Source organism: Marmota marmota, unplaced genomic scaffold (assembly GCF_001458135.2).
Source record: "Marmota marmota marmota unplaced genomic scaffold, marMar, whole genome shotgun sequence".
In the NCBI taxonomy this organism is placed as follows: domain Eukaryota; kingdom Metazoa; phylum Chordata; class Mammalia; order Rodentia; family Sciuridae; genus Marmota; species Marmota marmota.
In genome coordinates, this window is record NW_026000026.1 from 10,661,609 (window position 1) to 10,682,449 (window position 20,841).

Genomic DNA, 20,841 nt, shown 5'->3' on the forward strand with positions numbered 1-20,841 from the left:
GGAGGATGGGAAAGGCAGCGGAGCACAACAGACACTAGTATGGCAATATGTAAATCAATGGATGTGTAACTGATGTGATTCTGCAATCTGTGTATGGGGTGAAGGTGGGAGTTCATAACCCACTTGAATCAAAGTGTGGAATATGATATGTCAAGAAATTTGTAATGTTTTGAACAACCCACAATAAAAAATTAAAAAAAAAAAAAAGAATGCACTATGGAAAAAAAAAAAGCATCCAAGTGTAAATAGTCACTTGATATTTTGCAAAGGGGCAAAGTAACTCAAAAGAGAATAGTGTGTTCAGCAACTGGTGCCAGAAAACTCAAAATTCCAGTGACAAAAATTTGAGTCTACACACAGACCTTATGCTTTTTACAAAAATTAATTGAAATAATATCACAGATTTAAACATAAAATGTAAAACTCTAAAACTTCTAGAAGATTTTATAGGAAATTGAAAATACACAAGGTAAATGTATAAGCTTCCAGAGATAACATAAAATATAATATACATGATTTTGAGCTTGCTGATGGCATTTTAGAAATAATACCAAAAGTAGTCCATGAAAGAAAAAAAATTGACAAGTTGATTACCTTAAAATATGAAACTTCTGTTATGTATATGAAAGACATTGCCAAGACAATGAGGAGACAATTCAGAGAGTGAAAGAAAATGTTTGCAAAACATTCATCTAATACAAGATTGTTTTCACAAATATATATATATATATAAATTCTTTAAAGTTCAACACAGGAAAGCAAACAATCTTATTTTTAAAAAAGACAAATAGATCTAAATGGACACCTCATCAAAGAAGATACACAGAGAGCAAAAAAAATCCTATGAAAATACATACACTATGATATGTCATTAAGGATTTACAAATTAAAACCACAATTACTATTGCTATAAGTCTATTACAATGCAAAAATTCAAAATAATTAAAACACCAAATACTTAGAAGAATGTTGAGCAACTGGAAAGTTTGTTCATTGCTGGTGAGACTTTAGAATGGTACAGCCACTTTGGAAGAGTTTTACAGTATTCTATGAAATTTAACATACTCTTGAACTGCAATCCAGCAATTATATATATTGTGTGTAATTGTTCTGTATGATATTATAATGATAGATATATGACATTATGTATTTGTTAAAACCCATAGAAATATGCTACCCAAAGAGTGAACTCTAATGTAAACTATGGATGTTAGTTAATAAAATATGTCAATATTAAAAAAAAAAAAAAGAACAATGCCATAATAAACACCTTGGACCTGTGTTCTTATACACTGTCAATGGTAACTGAGTATCTAAACTATATCTTAGTTAATGGAATTTTCTAAACTCAAGAGTAAGATTGCTGAATTGAAGGACATAAATACATTTAAAAATATTATTTTAGAAATTTTCTTATTGGTGCATTATAATTATACTTAATAGTGGAATTCATTATGCCATCTTCATATATTCACAGAATATAATTTGCTCAGTTTTCTCCCCATTCCCTTCCCTTTCCCTCCTCTTTTCTCTTTGCTCTATTCTGATCTCCCTGATATTATTATTTAAATTAGTGCATTATTATTATTATATATTTTAGACATTTAAACAGGTATTGCTATATTGCCATTCAAGATACTAAAGCATTTACATTTTGTTAGTCCATTTCATAGAGGAGGCAATTGAAGATTAAAGGCTCACGATTTGGTAAGTGGAGTTCTGTACTCCGAGCTGGGGAGGGAGGGGAAGGTGCTGGTGCCCTGGGTCTCCAGCATTGTGCTGCTGAGTCACCTGCAAGGCTAGTGAAGTCAGATTCCTGTCCCCACCCCCAGCCATGTTCTAGAAGATTTGGGATGGGACATTGGAATTTGCATTTCCAGTAATGTCTTGGGTGATTCTGATGCCCCTGGTCCAGGGAACACACTAGGAGAACTGTGCTCTAAAATGAGTCCTTGGTCCTTGGGGGTTGGGGGGAAGATATATACTTTCAAGAAGAAGAACTGTCTCAGAAGAGGCAAGGAAGAGCAAAGGGTCTAGGGAATGACTTGGCCTTCTTTCTTTGAAGCCCTTTATGCAGAGAAAAATCCACAGTAAAACATTTTGCCTGTCCAGTGCTGAGATCAGAATGTCAAACATTTCCCACTTGTCTAGTCACAGTGAACCTTGACCAGTCTTTTCAAGCATATGGCCATGTGTGTTTTCAAGGTTTCTTGTGTTTAGGAAGCAAGAACAAGTGGTAAGTTGCTGAATTCCCTTATTGCAGAAAACTCCATTCCTTTATGAAGTAGCTCTTCCTTTAGCACCGAGGGAGCCACAGCTAATGGAGAAGTGAGGAGAGAGTGCACAGGACGTCATGCAGGTCTCTGTGCACCTTCAGAATGAGTCATCTCTCCTCATGGACCACGTGGTTGCCTGTGATGATTACTGAACGTGTTCCATATCATCTCTGTTTGAGAGGAATTGCTTACTGCCACCCGGCAGAGTGATTAGCATTTTAAGCAGTTTGTATTGACTTAAATGGACCTGCTTCATCAAGCAGAAAGAGCCCCAAAGAATGCAGCCAATGTGTTCATCTCAATAAATTAGGCCCAGGACCCAAGGGCAACCTGCGTTAGTGAGACCCTTGTGGGGGTGAAGGATAAACCTTAGAGACACAGGCTTGTCCTGCTTGGTAAAGAGACTGTACACTACACAAATTCATGCTTGATTTTTCAAGTCTTCTTAAGGAAATTCATTGTGTAAGACTATTGTTCACTGGGTCTGGATTTCGTAGAAACAGACCTACCACTTTAAGATTCAGCTCAAAACATATATTTATTATTCATGAGATATTTGGAACACTTCTTTCAAGTTAGACTTGAAATTATGTTTGGTTTCTTTGAGAACTGCCACAGTCTGGCTGGGCACAATCAGGAGCCACTTGTCAAAAGAAACTAACTTTATTTTTAGAACCACACACGCCAAACAAAACAGCCTCTCAGGAAAAACCCTCAGAGCCTCAACTGCCACCACCGGCTTTCCACAAGCCTCTCTCTCCCCCACAAGCTTCTCTCCACCTCCCACAATCCTCCTGCTCTTGAGGCCGATTGGCTGGGTCACGTGGGCGGAGCCAAAAAAGTCCCCCAATGAGCAGCTCCGTGGTCTGAAAGGGCAGGGAAACAGCCCAATGAGCATCACCACAGAGGAGCCAATCAGCTAGATGTTGCTGGGGCCGCTGTGAGCCAATCATCAGCCGGCAGCTGGAAGTTTGCTGGGGCCCCTTTGGCTGTGGCTCTCAACAGAGAACTCTTTTTTAGTCTCCTTTTAACTTCTGGTTTTCATTTTCTAGCGTCACTTGCAGGAGAGCAAAGGGGCGGGGCTAGAGTGGAGGTGGGGCCAGTAGCACCACAACCTGCAGAGCAGGAAGAGGCTTCCTCCTGGCAGGACCGAACCTGGTGGGGTGGCCCCCTTACCTTTTCCTCCCCCAAGTGCCTTATCCGAGGTCACAGAGTTCCCAGAGTTAGTGAGTGGCGTAGGGTGTAACTGAGCAAGGGTTGTCACTTATTTTGAGATGTGTTAATTTCAGTTTGCACGTGGTCTAAAGTCAAAGAGTGCTAGGGAGGGGGCAGGATAAGTCTCCCACACTCTGGCAGCCCAGATCCGATATCCCGAGGGCCAGCACTTGGCTGGGTTCTTTGGTATCCTTCCAAACTATGGACAACATAATAAATATAAAACATATCTCTTCATTAAAAATTAATTCAGTCTACAAATGTGAGTGCAGTGGTCCCCCCTTTACCTTTGGGGGATGCCTTCCAAGACCCTGGTGGGTGGGTGCCTGAATCCATGGCCAGTGACTAGCCCTGTATGCACTGTTTTGCTTATTCATACGTGGCTAACGTCACATTCAATTTACAAATTGGCAGAGCAAGAGAGTAAAATCTAATACTAAAACAAAAGAATTTAATAATATGTTGTAGTAAGAATTATTTAAAACACATGGATTCTTTATTTCTGGGCCCATTTTGTGTTTCTGGACCGTGGAAGCCTGACAACAGAGAAAGCGAAATCGTGGGCAGGAGGCTGCTTTATGGCACGGGCTTGTGTCTAGGAGGCAGGAGTACTGCAGAGAGCAGGGAAGAGTTCTGTCCTCCAAGGAGTTCGCACACTGTTTGAGGGGAGATGGACAATCAGCAATCAAAAGTCAATAATCAACATATAAATATTCATTAAGAGCTGATGAGCACTCTGAAGAGGATAACAAGTGTAAGCAAGAGAAAGTGACCAGAGCTGTCACCTGGTAAAGTAGAACTCAGGCAGAGATCTGAGGAAATGAGCAGGGAGCCTTTGAATTGTCTGAGGGCCAGGTGTTTTAGGCAGAGGGGAGTGAGTGCAAAGGCCCCGAGGCAGCTTTGTGCTTTGTTCACATGCCAGGAAGCTGGTGATTTGGGAGCAGAAAATGAGAAGAGTATACAAGATAGCCAACAGCCAGGTCTTGTCTGGCCTTGAAGCTGTGGTGAGGGCTTTGCGGTTTTTTCTCAAGGCAAGTTGGGAGGTCACTGAAGGCTTTAAGTAGGGCTGAGTTAATGCCAACACTGTGAAAGGATCACTCTGGAAGCAGACTCGGGGTGAGGAGGGCAAGAGTACCAGCAAGAAGATGAGCACCTGGACACCCAGGAGAGTGTGATCACCATGTGGACTGGATGGTGGTGGTGGAGATCAGACCAACAGCATTCACTCATTGATGAGGAGTCTTAGAGGTAGAAGAGACCTGACAGGGCCAGGGAGTTTTTTCTTTTCCCAGAACAGCAGGTAGAGTGGTAGAAACACCTGCCACAGTGGAGGAGGCTGGGGAGGCGTGGAGCAGGAGACAGGGCAGGTCAGGTTCTGCCATTTTCCATGGAAACTGTCTGCTGCACAGTCAAGTGGAGTGGAAAGTGGGCGTCACATGTGCATGTCTGAAGCTCAGGGCCAAGACTGCAGGTGCAGATCACACTTGGGAATCCTGGGCAGATGGCATGTAAGTGCATCCCAATGACAGGCTCTCCCTGTGAGCCCGGGACGTGATGGCTGCCCCTTTCCTTTCAAATCTTTTTATATCACTTCTTGTTTTAGTCAGCATTTTTGTTTCTGTGACCAAAAGATCTGACAAGAACTGTTAGAGGAGGCATAGTTTATTTTGGGGCCCATGGATTCAGAGGCTCAGCCCATAGATGGCCAGTTCTATTCCTTGGGTGAACATCATGGTAGAAGAGAGTTGTGGAGGAAAACAGCTCAGAACATGGTGAGCAGAAAGAGGGCTGGGTGGGAGGAGCGCACTCTGCTCACCAGTGACAGAATATACACCCTAAGGCACACCCCCAGTGACCTACCTCCTCCAGCAGCCACACCCTACCTGTCTACAGTTACCACCATTCAAGTGGATTAATGCATTGATCAGCTTAAGGTTCTCCCAACCCAATCACTTCCTCTCTAAGCCTTCTTGCACTGTCTCATACCTGAGCTTTTGGGGGACACTTCACATCTAAACCTTAGCAATTCTCAAAGAATTACCCTTTTTCTTCTAAATGACTATAGATGAGTCCGTTGCACAATTATGTGAAGGTAAGACTTCTTTGTTTAACAATAAAAAATGAAATTGCCAACTTATCTACTTTTTTGATAGAGCAACGTTTAAATGTAATTTTTGAGTCAATGGAAAAGTCCCTTTGATATGCAAATTAAAATTAAAATTTAAAAACTCATTTAAAAACCAGTCATTGGAATAGTTGTGGATAGAGTGGGTCCCCAAATGAAAATTGTGGTCAGCAGAAAAAAAATGCTCTAAAGGAGATTGGGTCAGGATTTAAATCTACTATCTCCTATGGTAAAAAAAAAAAAGATTAGGAAGTGGAGCAAAGAAAGGGTGGTACAGCCCAAGGACAGATTGAGGTGGGGACATTGAAATGACATTGTGGAGATGGTAGTGGTTAGCAGTGTAGCATGTGTTCATAACCTAGAAAGAAGACAGTGCAACTGTATACTTGGGCATTACACATGCACATTTTAAAAAGACAAAGAAAACAGGCTAACATAATAAAGGTGCTTTTTTATCATCTTTGTTGGTGGGAGATACTGGATACAGGATAGATTTAAAGTTTACCTTAGATACTTTTTTGTATTATCTGAACATAAAAAAATAAGAATACTAAAAAAGAACACAAGTTATTACAAGTCTAATTAAACCCATAATAAGTATTGCAAAAACATGGGCCCCTCTGCTCTCTCTGGTGCCTAGCAAAATATGTCCAGATCCAAAGCCTGAGATGTCTTTGAGGGATCAGCCTCAATGCAGGGCCCCCTAGGGCCGAGGGCTCCTTGGCTCCCTCCTGTTCCTCCTCTTGGTGCCTGTAGTATGGGCTCAGCTTGAGTTTGTCACTGAAGGCCCAGGTGGTTAAATATGTTCTCCATGCATATTTTCTTACTTGAGCTCATATGTGGCTTTTTGTTGTCATTGCCTGAAAACTTTTTAAAGCTTCTGCCCTCAAGCCAGAAACACCGTCTGGTATCAAACATTTCAGTTTTAAAATAAATGTGAATGTTCCTATTATGACCTTGTTCAGAAACCCTTGCTAAAGAGAGTCTCACTATATGGGGCTAATTATAAATATTGCTCACCTTCATAGAACCCCACAGTGAATCACATGTGGTCTAGGAATTAGCTGCCAAGTAGTAACTCTTTTTCTCCAGCTTTACTGACAAGCTATTCAGGACAGAGGACTGTTGCCTAACTAGCCTAGGGTCATGCTGTTTTTTTCTGGCAGATTCTGGGCATTCACACAGATTGTCTGGTTTGCAAGGCTGGCCTCTTACGATGATGGGAAACTTTTCCTAGAATGGTTGGTCCAAAGGCGTTTGGACTTCCAAGTGTAGTCCCTTGGTAGTGAAGATCAGAGCTATCTGGGGATTCATCAGAAATCCAAATTCTGTGTTCCCTCTGCAGACACTCCAGGGGCAAAGCCAGGAATCTGCATTTTAACAATCTTCCTGGATTGTTAAACAATACTTCTGCAGGCTAAAGGAAGATCCAGGGTGCAGAGAACATAGGTGGATTATGTTTACAGACACCGTTTTTGCAGGAGAGCAGATCAGCACAAGTTTTATGAAGAACTGTTGAGGATGCAGCCTGGAAAATACTGGAATGTGGTGGCTGAGGGGACTGCTGAGCTTTGAGCAGAAGGACAGAAAGATATGGAGATACAAGTCTCATCTGGAATTCTTTCTTGGGCTGGGTTATCCTTTCTGGCTCAGCTTTGCCCACAGTTTGTGTTTAAAATAGCCATAGACATTTGTTGATTATAAATATATCCTTTTTTGGGGGGGAGGGGTTACAGGGGATTGAAATCTGGGGCACTCTACCACTGAGCCACATCCCCAGCCCTATTTTTTATTTTATTTAGAGAGAGGGTCTCACTGAGGGTTTAGCGCCTCCCTTTTGCTGACGTTGGCTTTAAACTTGGGATCCTCCCTCCTCCACCTCCTGAGCAGCTGGGATTACAGGCATGTGCCACTGTGCCTGGCTGTCAATATATTCTTTTTTAAAAAATATTTTAATTGTAGATGGACAGAATACATTTAGTTTATTTTTATATGGTGTTGAGGATCAAACCTAGTGCTTAACATGTGCTAGGCAGTGTTCTACCACTGAGCCACAACCCCACACAACCCCAACCCTCAGTATATTCTTAAACTGAGGAAATCGTCAGGATTGGAGGAGCATTGGAAGTTTCAGGGGTTGAGAAGATTATCCAGGAGTGGATGTGGCTTCAAACTCACAGCTGAATCTTACTGTCACAGCAGTGTCTCTGTGAAGTCCTATCAGGGCCCAGATTGAGAAGATGGAAGATTCCAGTATGGTTTGCATGTACCAGAGGCCCCACTTGAGTTACTTTCAGGAGCAGCCCAGGGAGGTTGTTGGGTCTGAGCAGGGTGGAATTGGGTCTTAAAGTCCTGATCTGCTGCATGGGCCCAGACAGTGTCACGAACACAGTGTACGGACTGGAAGCATCAATCCATCACAGACTGTCAGGCTGTCCACATTTGCCCACCACAGTGCTCTGTGCTAAGGCAGCTGGGTTGCAGAGAGGGACACTGTGGTGCTGTGCTGTGGTGAGGATGGTCTGCAGCTCTGCACTTCTGAAAGAGGTGCACAGCACCCAGGCAGTGACAGCCAAATTGCATGAAGATGGAGGCTGTAGTGTGGCCTGCTGCTGGGGGGAAAGCTGATCCTTCCCCATTGAAAACCATCACAGTGGTCTGGTCACTAGAATTTTCTCTCCCAGCAAGGTCCATGTGATGTTCTCATTATGAGGACAGGCCCTGGACATTCGCCCTCTTCACTGTGAGTGTTGGGAAGTTTTTAAAAGGATCTGACTGCTGTCGACAATGATGATAAATGCCATGCTTCAGCTATTGTCACACAGGTCTTCGTTTAAATGTCACTTCCTCTGAGACTGCCTGACTGGAAGTATACCTGCTAGTTCACCGCATAGTGCTTTTAAAACAATGTACGTCACACATACGATCTGATTTTCTATCTTGGGTGACAGCTTCACTGAGATATAAACATGCCATATGTACCCTGCTATGCACATGGACCCTTTGAGGCTGCAAATTTAATAGTTTTAATATATTCGGGTTTGTGAAGCCATTGACACTATCTATTCCAGGATGTTTTCATCATCATCTTTAGCTGTTAGCTCCTAGACCGAAGCCACCCCCAATCTGCTTTCTTTTCCTAGGGAATGTCCTGTTCTGGACAAATCTTGCAAGTGGAATACTTCAATATGCAGTCTTTGTGACAGGCTTCTTTCACGTGATGCAATTATTTTAGGTTCACACAGGTACTGTGTGTCAAATTCCCTTTTTTTTTTATAACAATCTAAAAATTTTTCTAAATTTGTTTTCAGTGTTATTATCTGTCTCTTAGTATTATAAGGAAAGAGACTTATAGTACCAAAGAGCTGATATGGAGCAGCATTGAAATTGTGACAGGGGTCTCCTGGTCCATGGTCTCTTCTCTCCCCCGGCAGCATGGTGCTACCCAGTTGGTAGCCCAGATTGATTGGCAGCACCAGGACTCAGGCTGGGCTAGGAAGAGACCTACAGGCATCCCGTCTGTGTAGGGGAAAGCTCACTCTTGAAGGACAAGGGGCACTTGTTTGACTTCATGAAGCCTGTCTCTCCTCCCTGGTGGCACCTTGAGCTCATGCTGCTGATGGCACAGCTGAGCATGTAGAACTGAACTCTCCTGCTACTGGTCTGTCCTAAACAATTATACTTACACTCAAGCAGATCTTTCCCCAAGCGCTTCAGCTCACACTTGAATGACAAAGCAGAGAGCGAGGTGAAGTCCTTACTGTGTCTTCCACAGCCAGCCACAGACAACCATGCTGATTTAACCTGGACTTGAAGTTTCTGCATGAATTCAGCATTGGGCTAAGAAGACATGTCATTTGTTGGGATGAGAACGGTTTCCTGCTACTTGGTTGGGCAAAGGCTGGGTTTCTGCATTCTTTCATCCATCCACCACACATTCATTTAGCCTCTGAAGGCCCGGGTCAGTGCTGAGCCCCAGAGATAAAAGCTGTTGATCTCAGCTCTCCTAGAGTTCCAGGTCTGCAGAAGGAGGTGGGCTAGTTTAGTGGCTGTCGCACAATGGAGAAATGATTGGAATAAGCACAGGGCTATGCGGTAGCTGCTGGGAGCACCTGATCCCCTTGTGGGAGGAGGAGGAGTCTGAGGGAACTATCTAGGGAGGTGATTGCTGAGTCTTGGTGAGAAGTGAAAAGAGGAGGGTGCTCTCAGGCTTCAGAGCCAAAGTGCCCCTTGGAGGTTGGAGCAGCTGAATGGCGTGGTGTAGGCCAGGGGAGGCACAGGAGTGGAGGGGTTGCTGGATCTGGGCTGTCTGACAGGAGATACTTGGTTTGTTGGCTGATTAACTCAAGAGACTGGCCTGTTTGCGCCCCAAATTCTTCCAACTCCAGTGTTTCATGAAACTGTTCGGTTGACCTTCAGAGGAAAGAAAATGGATGATTTATGATTTTTACCTTTTTTTAAAATACATTTTGAGAGCATGTGTTTGCTGGAATATGTGGGGCCGGAGTGTGGGGCAGTTGTCGTGTGTAGTTTGTTCCAGTGCAGCACCATGTCTGTATCTGCATGGAGCTTAGCACAGTTGATGAATTGGGGAAAGATGTGCTGTAATGCTGAAGATGTGCTGATTCGTCGGGATCTTTTCCTGGGCAAGGGAAGCCCATATTAACATCCGTGCCACTGTCACCTTAATCTGGACAGGGAAATGCCCTTCATCAACTGCCTCCTGGGCAGGGCCTTTCCAGCGGCAGCTGCTGAAGATGGGAAACTAACAAAGCATGCTCCATGGCCTGCACCATCTAGCCCACGTGCCCATAGTCCACAGCGCTCACCTTTTCAGACGAGGCCTCCCTCCTCCTCCACCACCCGGGCCTCCTTCAGCCAGTATTTTCAACCAACATCCCCTGCAGCCTCCCTGGGCTGTCCAAGCTATGCTCCAGAGGAACAGTGACTCTGGCTGTAAATGGTCTCACATTTTGAGTGGCCTTTCCATAGCCTGACTTCCCCCACAATTATGTGAATGAGAGATGTTTCAGGAATGTCATTGTCACATAATGGCATAGAAACCCCTATATTTTTATGGTTCAGGGTAATTTTTATTATTTTTTAATTATGAAAGTATTATGCCTATTGTTAAAAAAAAAAGCCAAACTATTTGAAAGCGTGTGTGTGTGTGTGTGTGTGTGTGTTTTTCTAAAGGAGGAAGGTCACAGTTCTTTCCAGATACTCCAGGTTGCCCTGTGTTGACTCTTCCTCAAATGGGTGCTGGATCGGTTTTTTACCCGTGATGACCATGAGTGCCGTTCATTCCCTCTTCGCTAGTTTGAGTGACGTGAGCATTCAGGAACACGGGGAACTTCCCTGCTAGACTGACACCAAGTGACACCCTGAGCCTTCTCAGGCTTAGAGAATTATTCAGAGATATTTGCAGTGTTGGAAGGGAAGGCTTTTCTTGTCATTTTTTCCTCTGAGGACAATTAAAATGCTCCTTTTATAAAATTAGATATTCTTTGAAAAGGTTGAGGGGGAACCAGGGAGTCAGGCTTTGCACTGTTCTCTATAAAACATGGTGTGGGTGCCATCTCATTCTTGCTCTTAAGGAGGGTTTCTAAAAATACAGTCCCATCATGCAGGGACACCTAAATGGTTTTGCAGTAAGAAGTGAATAATTTGAAGTGACTGCTATTCCCCAAGTGTTAGCCTTATATTAAGAATGTTATTACATTAAATTTAATCTTTTTATATTTAGGAAATCAAATAGTCAGAATCTCTAAATTCAGTTCCTCCCCCCACCATATTTCTTAAAATCCATGTAAATGAGGTGGAACGTTACCAGATGTCACCAAAAAACTGTTGCTTCTTTTTTCTTTTTTCGGAGATTTTTTCATATTCAGAAGGAGCTGCTGAACTTTTCTACTCGCTTAGTACTTAGCTTTTGTGCCTTTTGATTTAAGAGTGCATATTTAGGAAAGGGTATCCCATGAGACTGAGTGCATTTCAGTTCTACTTAGGGACACATTTTGGTAATTGATATTAAGATGGGACCAGGAATATTGTCCAGCAAACCTACTATATGCAACACGTAGCAACAAAATCATCTTTTAAGTGACGATTATTATCTTTATTCAAGTTGAGTTTCCTTGACCCGGTGCGAGTCTCCAGGACATGAGCCTCGGGTCATCCTGGCTTTACAGGGTGGACATAACCCTCCATTGCTGAAAGCAGGTAGAGAGGGGCACTTTTCTTTGAAAACAAAACCTTAAATGGGAATTGATTGCTGCTGTGTCGCCTCTTCTTTCTCCCATGCCTGTCTGTGCTCAGCGAGGTGAAGCAGATGCACTGTACCCAGCTCTCCTATACCCCCTGGGAAGGTGTTTAGTGTCACTGCCCTTCACAGGAGCAGCTGCAATGGCATTGACCAGGTGTGACGGTTGGTCTGTGCTCATCGTGCTTCCTTCACGGGGAAAAATATGTGTGTTTCTCCTCAGTGTAAATCTTATGTCTCCAGGTAAAACAGTTGCCAACCATCATTGTGGACTGGCAATTCCCCAGGTCTTGACTGAGGGGCATTTAGGTTACCTCTTGTTGCCACTGATTGAAAACCATGCCTTAGTGAACATCCCACACAAACCTGTGTGTCTGGGTGGGAATCTTTTTTTTAAGACCGCGTGCATCAGGAAATCCAACTTTGTGAAAAAACCACTTCCTGTGCAGTGGCATGATTGACTGTGTCATGGCTTGTCTAGGACTGGGGATCTGGGGAGAGGGGACCCCAAGCTGCTTCCTATCCCATGCCCATTCTTCTCGTATGCCTGTCCCCATGACTGTCCCTTTTTTACCTATCCCACTAGGCCACCTTCTCTCAGACACCTCCCTCCCTGTGGGGTCACCTCCCCTGATGTGGTGTGGCCACTGGCTACTCCTGGAAGTCCATCCTCTCTTTTCTTCCCTTTCTGAACAGTGAACCAGCAGAGACAAGGAACCTGGTCAAGCGTGCAAGGTTTTTTCCTGATGCTAGAGGTTGGGCAGCCAGGTCAAGGCAGATTGAACTGAAAGGGAGTAAGGGCCACGTGGTAGGAGGTCTGGGATGGCCTCTGGCTCCGTGGACCCGGGTCTCCCTGGGGTGTGGCTGTCTCCCTAGTGGTTTTCACTCACTCACTTTCTCCCATCATTGTTCCAAGACAGGCTGCACTCTGGCCCTTTCCTACCCATTCAGCACGAGTTTCTGGCTCACCCACAATGGGCCAGGAAACCTCCCCACCCTTGGGAGGGAACAGTGGACAAAATGGACATAAACCATTGGCTCCCCTCTGCTGAGACTCTTATGTCTTCTCCATAAGAGTTCTCATTAATGCCTTGGAGGATTCGGTCTTGCTGGCCTGACATGGGTTATTGGCCTGGTCCTGGAATTGTGGCCAGCGCAGCCCACCAGGGTGGAGCTGAATTGGAGGGAAGGTCCCCAGCAGAGCATCTCTGTTGCCAGCAGGGTGAAGGGCGGGTGCATCTGGGCAAGCAAGGACATAGCTGTCCACCACGGCCAGGGAAGCCCCCGATCCACCGAGGGGCTGGCTCCATGGCCCACCGGCTCCTGGCTCTCCTGCTTCCTCCCATGGTCAGTCCTTTCGCCTTGGCACTGCTGACACACCGCTCTCTCCTCTGCCCACAGCTCCAGGTGAAGATGAGCGAGCGGGCCTCCTCTCTGAGCACCATGGTGCCCCTGCCGCGCAGCGCCTACTGGCAGCACATCACGCGGCAGCGCAGCACGGGCCAGCTCTACCGCCTGCAGGGTAAGCGGGGCGATGTGGGCGGACAGGCGGCAGCTTGTGGGGGGCCCAGCCAGGCACCCCTGGTGAGCCACACTGGGAGACCCGTTGGGGACCGCACCACCCATTGGGGCCTGGAGACGGGGATGGGGGGACTCGTCTTTCCGCGGTAGCTGTATCTCTCAGGCTCCTGGGCCCTTAGCCTCAGAGATCCTAGATCTCAAGTTGTGGGGTGTGGCTGAGCAGTCCTCCCTTTGAACCCATCCCACAGAGCCCGGCAAGGCTGGGGGCTAGGCTCTGAGAAATAAGACTGATGAGGGACAGCATTAGTGTTGGTCAGGAACTTACTAGAAATGCCAACTGTCAGCGCCCCCAGACCTGCTGAGTCAGGAGCTCTGAGCCCGGGCTCAGCCAGCTCTGCTTGAGCAAGCCCTCCAGGTGCTTCTCCTGAGTGCTGCAGACCCCTGGAGGAAGTCTGGAGGGAGCCATAGCTGCACGACTGGAGCAAATCCTAATGAGCTCTCTCCCAGAAAAGGGGCCTCTTGAAGCCGGGTACAGACCCATGCATTGGGAGGACAACAGAACAATTAAACATTCTACTTAAGCTTTTCTTTATCCTTCTAATTGTGATTTTTAAATTATATTTTGAAGTAAAAAGAACACTAAAAACTGGACAGCCTTTCCTCCCCCTGCCCTAGTTAACTCTTCCTTATCTCCAGTCTTGCTGCAAGTGCCCCTCTACTATCACTACTGTGCAGCCTCTGATTCTGATTATGGGCATCCTGAGATGGAGGTGATGCCCTCATCACAGTTTGCATTTCATGTTCCATCAAGTGATCACTTGACTTATGCAGAGACACCCAGGAAGGCAGGAGGGTTGGTCTAGTTTTATCCTTGCCATCATATCCCCTGGGCTTTGCATAGACCAGCCACACACACCCCATGGCCCCCCATAGCATTTGCTGAAAGATGCTGTAATGTGAAGGAGGCAAAGAGGATATCTATATTTCTGACTTTAAAAGACTCCACACTCCGGTTACTAGCAGTGAGCATGCATATAGAGGTGCAGAAGAAGTTGATCCTGAGTGGCTCAGTGATGGCTGAATTGATATGTAAATGACAAATAGGACCAATCTGCAGAGGGGGATTGGGTCCAATTATGGCAATTTCAGAAGGTTTTGTAAGATTCAATTTCCATCATCATAATTTTGTCATATACGTACCACTGAGACTATTACTTAAATTTTATTCTGTCTCTTCTTATTTAAATAATTTACATATTTTTAAAAGGTGTACTTTACACTGTTATAACCACTGGTTATGCTTTTCTAATAGGCAGTAAGATAAATAATAATTATTGACGTTTTAAGAGCTGTTCACAACCTATCTTAAATTATCCTGTTGGTCAAAGGGTGGTCAGTCACTTACGTGACAAGTAAATGAGAAAGTTTGTGTATGTTTGTATCTGTACCACCTCCCTTCCTTTTTTTCTCCTTCTCTGCCTTTCCCCTTAAGAAATTAAATCAGGAGACATTAATGATGGTGGCCCTGTGTATCACGATGAAGACATAATTTTCTTATTTTGCTCATGTTTGTGGGTTTCAATTCCTGTGCCCAAGTCACCTACCCTTTTGGATTTCAAGTTGATGTTTCTTGACAGCTGGAGGCCAATATTTAGAAATCATACAGACCCTTACAGGAGAATTTTTTTTTGAGAAAAAAAGTAATGTCCTTTTCAAATTTAGTCCTCGAGTGCCACCTGCTGGTCTGTTTATTACTCTGGTGGGGAGAGGTTCCCACCTGTGCCACATACATGAAGACATCTAATTTGCCTTCCTTTTCTCTCCCATTCCACTTTACAATTTTTAGATAAAAATTCTCTTCTGTGGTAGGCAGATACAAAAATCAATATATTAAGGACCTTTAGCATAGAAATTGGGAGAAATTTATGAGAGAGAAGCATTCGGCCAATTTTTGTTGAATTCCTTGTCCACAGGATTCTTTTAGAAATGCATTAGGTAAAACAGGAGTAGTTTTCCAAATGTGCTCTGTTCAGGGCTGACCCTGGGAGGCAGCTCCCCTCCCACTCACCAAAGAAAAGTACTGTGGTCGAATTTTGGGGGGAAATGCTAAATGTTAAATTATCCTCTTGGAAATTCTGAATACAAAAAGGTCTTTTCAAGCCTCTGAGATATCCTGCAAGTAGACAATCTGTTTAATTTTGTTTAAACTGAAGCTCTACAAATTTATTTGAACACAAAGTCTATTTTCATCTCCCCCCCCCCTTTTAATCTAAACAACATGTTAGTATACTGCCTGTGAAGGGCTGCAATCCCAGATTCTCCCTTAGGAAGGCCAGCCCCAGATAGTGTCTCTTAAAAAGCTGTTCTTTCTGAGGAGCCATTGTGCATGGGGCTTTGGACAGGCACCTAAAACAGGTGATCTTATTTAGATCTCAAAACAGCTTCCTGGGAGAGTAATTGATTCTCACTTACTACCAAGAAACTGAGAATCTGAAGGGCTAACGATATGCCCGGGTTCACCTGTCTAGCAGGAGTTAAGGTTTAAGGTTTTTGCCTCTGTTCTTCAGTCCATCCACTCACCCACTTGTAGGGTAGAGGTTTAGTGGCATCTCCTTCATGCTGTGTACTGTGCTAGATGGCACATGTGGGCAGGGCTGCTAGCCAGGTGCATTGCTCCTCTCTTGAGCCTTCTAATCAAAGGAGAGTCACAGGCAACTTAAACCAACATTCAGTTTCTGATATGATACATCTAATAGTGATAAAGAAAAAATTTATGCTCTTTATAGAGAACATTCATAGAAAGGGAATCCAAGTTGTCGGTTTTCGGGGAGACAATGACAAGGCTTTCGTTGGGTAGCTATTGAAAGCCCAGCACTTATGCCAAGACATTACGTGTAGAAGAGACAGCCAGGGAAAAGCCTTCTCCGTGGAGAGAATAGTAAATGCAAAAGTCCTGAAGCAGAAATGAGCTGGGGAGTGTTCAAAAAGCAGAGGAGAAACAGTGTGGCGGGTGCCTAAAGGGCATGAGGAGACAGCTGGGGTGATGGCTGCTTGTGCTGAGAGGGGAAGCTCAGGAGGGTCCTGAGCATGGCTCTGTCAGCTTTATTTCCTAAGGTAAGGGATGGATAGAGAACAAAAGGACGCAGGAGAGCAGCCTGAGGCCACTGCACATAGGCAGGGAGTATCCAGCTGTAGCGCAGGGCTCCTTTCCCACACCCTCACCACCTTCTCCCACTCACCACCTAGGATCATTTCCCTTAGGCCACGACACTCCAGTGCCCCTGTAACTTCAGAACCCTTCCTCTGCAGTTGTCTTGGGAGACAGCATCACCTGTTTCAAAACTAAACCAAGAAGAAATAGGCATCTCTGTCATGTATCAGATAGGAAACCAAAGAGTGGCGCCACATGTGTGTCTCTCCAACAGCATCTTTCACGTGGCCGTATTTGCTTCTCTGGCATTGGCGAGGCACGACTGTCCTCTCCATTTCAGTGAATGAAGAGACGCAGACCTGTGGAGGTCAAGTACTTGCTCAAGTTCATGAGGCGCATGGGTCGAAGGTTGGCATTGGAACACTGGTGTTCCTAGTCCAGGGCTAATTTTCATGGCATGATCTTACTAGTGGGAGAAAATTCTGCCTGGATTGGAAGTCATGCACCCTGGGATCTCAATATCTCCAAAGCATTGGGTCTAGCCCAATTACATATTTATTTTGACGATGATAGATTTTTGGAGCAAGTGGCTGCTTTGCAGAAGTTAGTGCAGTTTTATGAATATGAATTCAAACACTCTCACGTATGTCTCTTAACTGTAGGATAGGACCTGAGCCCATGGGAAAGGGCGGCAGTAAGCCAAGCTCTCATAGGCACGTGCTGAGTCCAGGCAAGACAGAGAGTGGGATGGGGCAGGAGGGGGAGGCAGGCCCCTGGTGCTGCTGGCAAGGGCACAGGCTGCAGTCTGCAGCCCCCTGTAGTCGGTCCTGCTCTGTCTGGGTAGAATGCAGGGCCAATACTGCCTTTCAGTTTTCCAAGACAACCTGGAAATTGTCAGCTTCATGGGGGGTCTGCAGTCATTTAAATATTGGCAGCAGTTTCACTTTTGTGGGAGTCTGGGTCTGTGGAGGCTGGAGAAGTCCTGGGCCAGATGTGGCCTTCAGGCCAGTACCAGCTTGTGACCCTGTGTGACCTGCCAGTGTGGGCAGGGGAGGAGAGTCCATCAGTTCATCTCCTGTCCTCAAGCTAACCACAGCTTTCACACCAAGCCAGGAAGATTGTTAGCCATTATGCTGGAAGCTGTTAAGTGTTTTCCTTTTGACTTGCCCCCAAGTGGATGCTGCCTGTTACTCTCTCCGCTAAAGGTGCAGCCAAGGGCTTTGCACTTGACCCAAGATGTGAATTTGGCATTGACACTCTTTGCTGGCTGCTCCCCCAGGACATTATCAAACTGGAATAGTTCACCCCTGCTTGTTGACTTATAGTACTCTCTCCCATTAATATAGTGTGTGTGTGTGTGTGTGTGTGTGTTCTGGGAAGAGAATAGAATGTGTTCCAGATAGCAGTAAGTTCTGGTCACGTAGGGTGCTGTGAGGTGGGTCACTGTTAATGGGCACAGTGACTGTACGGCTGGCTACGTCATTTGCTCTTGGTTCAGATCTGAGGCTTGCTCATATCTGAACCTGTGGTTTCCTTTGTGTCTCCCTTTGTTTTGCTGTTGTGCTCAGAGTCCCTTAAGTAGGACTTTAAAGCTCATGAAGTCCCTTGTGGTTTCTTTGATCCTGGTAGTCCTGCCTGTAGAACAAAGCAGATGTTCCTCCTCATTCTAGAGAAGTGGAAAATGAGTCAGAGGTCCTGTCTTTCCCTGCCTACCTCATGCTTCTGGTGGGAAGATTGGAGCGTGCCCGTACTGAGGTCTGACAGCAGTCAGGGCTGTTTGTGATAACATAAAATAACAATGGAGGGCTTGAGGGCCACAGGCCACCATAAACCTGCTTGCTTGGTTCAGTGCTTAAACAACACTGCTTTGAGCGTGTAGATGGGCAGACGAGCTGCCTTGGCCCCAGCCCTGCCTCACTATGCCCTGTGCTTGCTGGCCTCCTGCGTTGGTTATCACACACCACGGCAGATTTTGCTCTTGAGAGCTCCCTCTAGCAGCCTGAATTCCTCTGGTTCTGGCAACCCCCGGCCAGCAGGTGGCAGGAGAGCATCTTGGTTTAGAACATCAGGGGCTCCTGTCTGCTGGGATTGGCAAACCAGGCCTGTGGTCTCATCCTGCCCATTGTTTTCCTCAATAAAGTTTTATTGGGACATGTCTGCTCATTCACTGCATATCAACAACGGCTGACTTTGTGCCACAGGCATCTGGACTTTTATAGAAAATGTTTGGCAACTGCTGTGTTATGTCACACAGGAGCTGATTTTTCTTGATTTTCTTGGTTTTGCTTGGTTTGGGACATACACTTGAAATAAAAAAAAGGATAAATAGATTTTAAGACATTTCCTTTACATTTATAAGGAGATATAAGCAAAAGTTTAAGCAATATATTCTTATTTTTACTTGGGTTTCCATGCAAATGATTCCATAGTCCTGTGTTTGTCTTTTACCCCCACTGAACATCCTGGGCGTAGGGTTTGCTATAGATGAAAAAGAGGAAATTGACTTTTGATGGATGGAACACAACCTGATGCAGAGGCTACATGCAAATATATGCTAATCATACAGTCTCATGACTTATTTGCATATCACAAGTGGCCCTAGGAAAGAATCCCATGTCATGAGTATGTTTTTTTTTTTTTTTTTGGTGTTATCAAGGTCTTTACTACATCACTTCTAAGTTTCTTTCACTACATATCACTAATACACATCAAGGCAACTTGCTTCCCTGGTATTAAAACTTGTCTTGCAAAGAATCTCACAACTTTCATATCCAGGGTAAATGTCGTAACTATATCTCACCCCTACTGGATAGCACAAGATGTACATTTTTTTTTAATTTTTTTTTTTTATTGTTGGTTGTTCAAAACATTACATAGTTCTTGATATATCATCTTTCACAATGAGTATGTTACTTATTTATATTAGAAGTAGAAACTTGTTACTAATTTGTCCCTGGACTTTCTTAAAACCTAACTGTTGCTTTTCAATTGTTTTTTGGAAAAGATGTCTCCAGCCCTCTGAAGCTTCACCGGACAGAGACTTTTCCTGCCTACCGGTCTGAGCACTGACGGTAGCTGCAAAGAATTGTTAGCACACTTATGATGAGTGAGCCACAGATCCACGCAGGAGGCCACAGAATGGCGGCAAGGGAAGTCACAAGGAAGGAAAGAAGCCTGGTGTCCTGGCTCATTGTGTGGTCACGGGAAACTCTGCAATACAATACATTTTTTTTCCTTTTCCTTTTCTTTTCCTTTATTAAAAAAAAAAAAGTCTTAGCCTGATTGAAACATGCTCTATAGATACCAACTTCCCCCTTCTTTACAGCTGGATGGAAAGAAGTCAGTGCCACAAAGTGACTTTCTATCGTAGACACCTTGTCCCTTGCTCTTCTCTGCCTCTGTCTTTTTTGTGGATTTGTGTGATTTTCCTTCTGTTTCAATTGTATGGCAGTCAGTATCGACAATAAAATGGCTCTTAATTATTTGATATTTGTTTACACCCTACACCTCAGTTACTGATACTGTGGTTAACTACTGGAATCATATTTGATTGTATTATCCATTAGTCAAATCAGTGTTTGGACTCACCCTCCACCTGCTATGTTCAGAACTAGACTTCCAAGAACCCCTTTATTATTGTTTACAAGGTACAGTTTCTCTCCTTTCATCACCCTTTTTAAAGCCTTTATTTTGTTGGAGTACCTTCATAAAACATTTTAAAATAAAAAGATCATTCTTCACCCCTATGGTCTTTGGATTCTAGTAACACAATTTTCTCTGTATCCTCAGCATTTCCCATGCACCTGTGAAACAAAACAAAACAAAACAACAACAACAACAAAAACAACAACAAAACTTTCCTTATGGACTGTGAGCAAGGCCTCTGCATTGCCCTTGACATAAATTCAACCATTTATGCTTTTGTCCACTTACTCACTAAACTGGTCTGTGCCGAGCTCTGTTAGTGCTCTGTGGGAGTCCAGAGGTGCAGAGATGCAAAGACCAGGGTCCTGGGACAAGGGCCTTGATCCCAGAGGAGTAAACGCTAAGGAGAGAAAGTTGCAATTACAATGCACACTGATAACTGCTCAATGGACCCCGTGGCAATGACTTCAACAGAGAAAGTCACTCTGTCCTCCACACTTTCTCACTGAGGAGGGGCCAGGTAGAATTGAGTCTGTGAGCACCTGAGGTTACATTCTTGGAAGCTATATGAGCAAGCTGGGGTGCTTTGTGCATCTCATTGCTGCCCTGTTTCAGGAGTGTAGCCAGCTAAAATACAGGGTGCCCA

The 20,841-nt window shown here is 44.6% G+C and overlaps 1 protein-coding gene across 2 annotated transcripts in view; it reads left to right on the forward strand.

Moving 5' to 3' along the window:
• Positions 1–20,290, forward strand: part of Dok5 (docking protein 5) — a 149,049-nt gene extending 128,759 nt beyond the window's left edge. For both annotated transcript variants that reach the window (XM_015479780.2, XM_048810862.1), the window contains exons 7-8: positions 13,280–13,400; positions 19,555–20,290. In XM_015479780.2, the coding sequence (XP_015335266.1) occupies positions 13,280–13,400; positions 19,555–19,619 (186 nt within the window). In that variant the 3' untranslated portion in view covers positions 19,620–20,290. The remainder of the gene's footprint in view (positions 1–13,279; positions 13,401–19,554) is intronic.
• Positions 20,291–20,841: the final 551 nt, after the last annotated feature.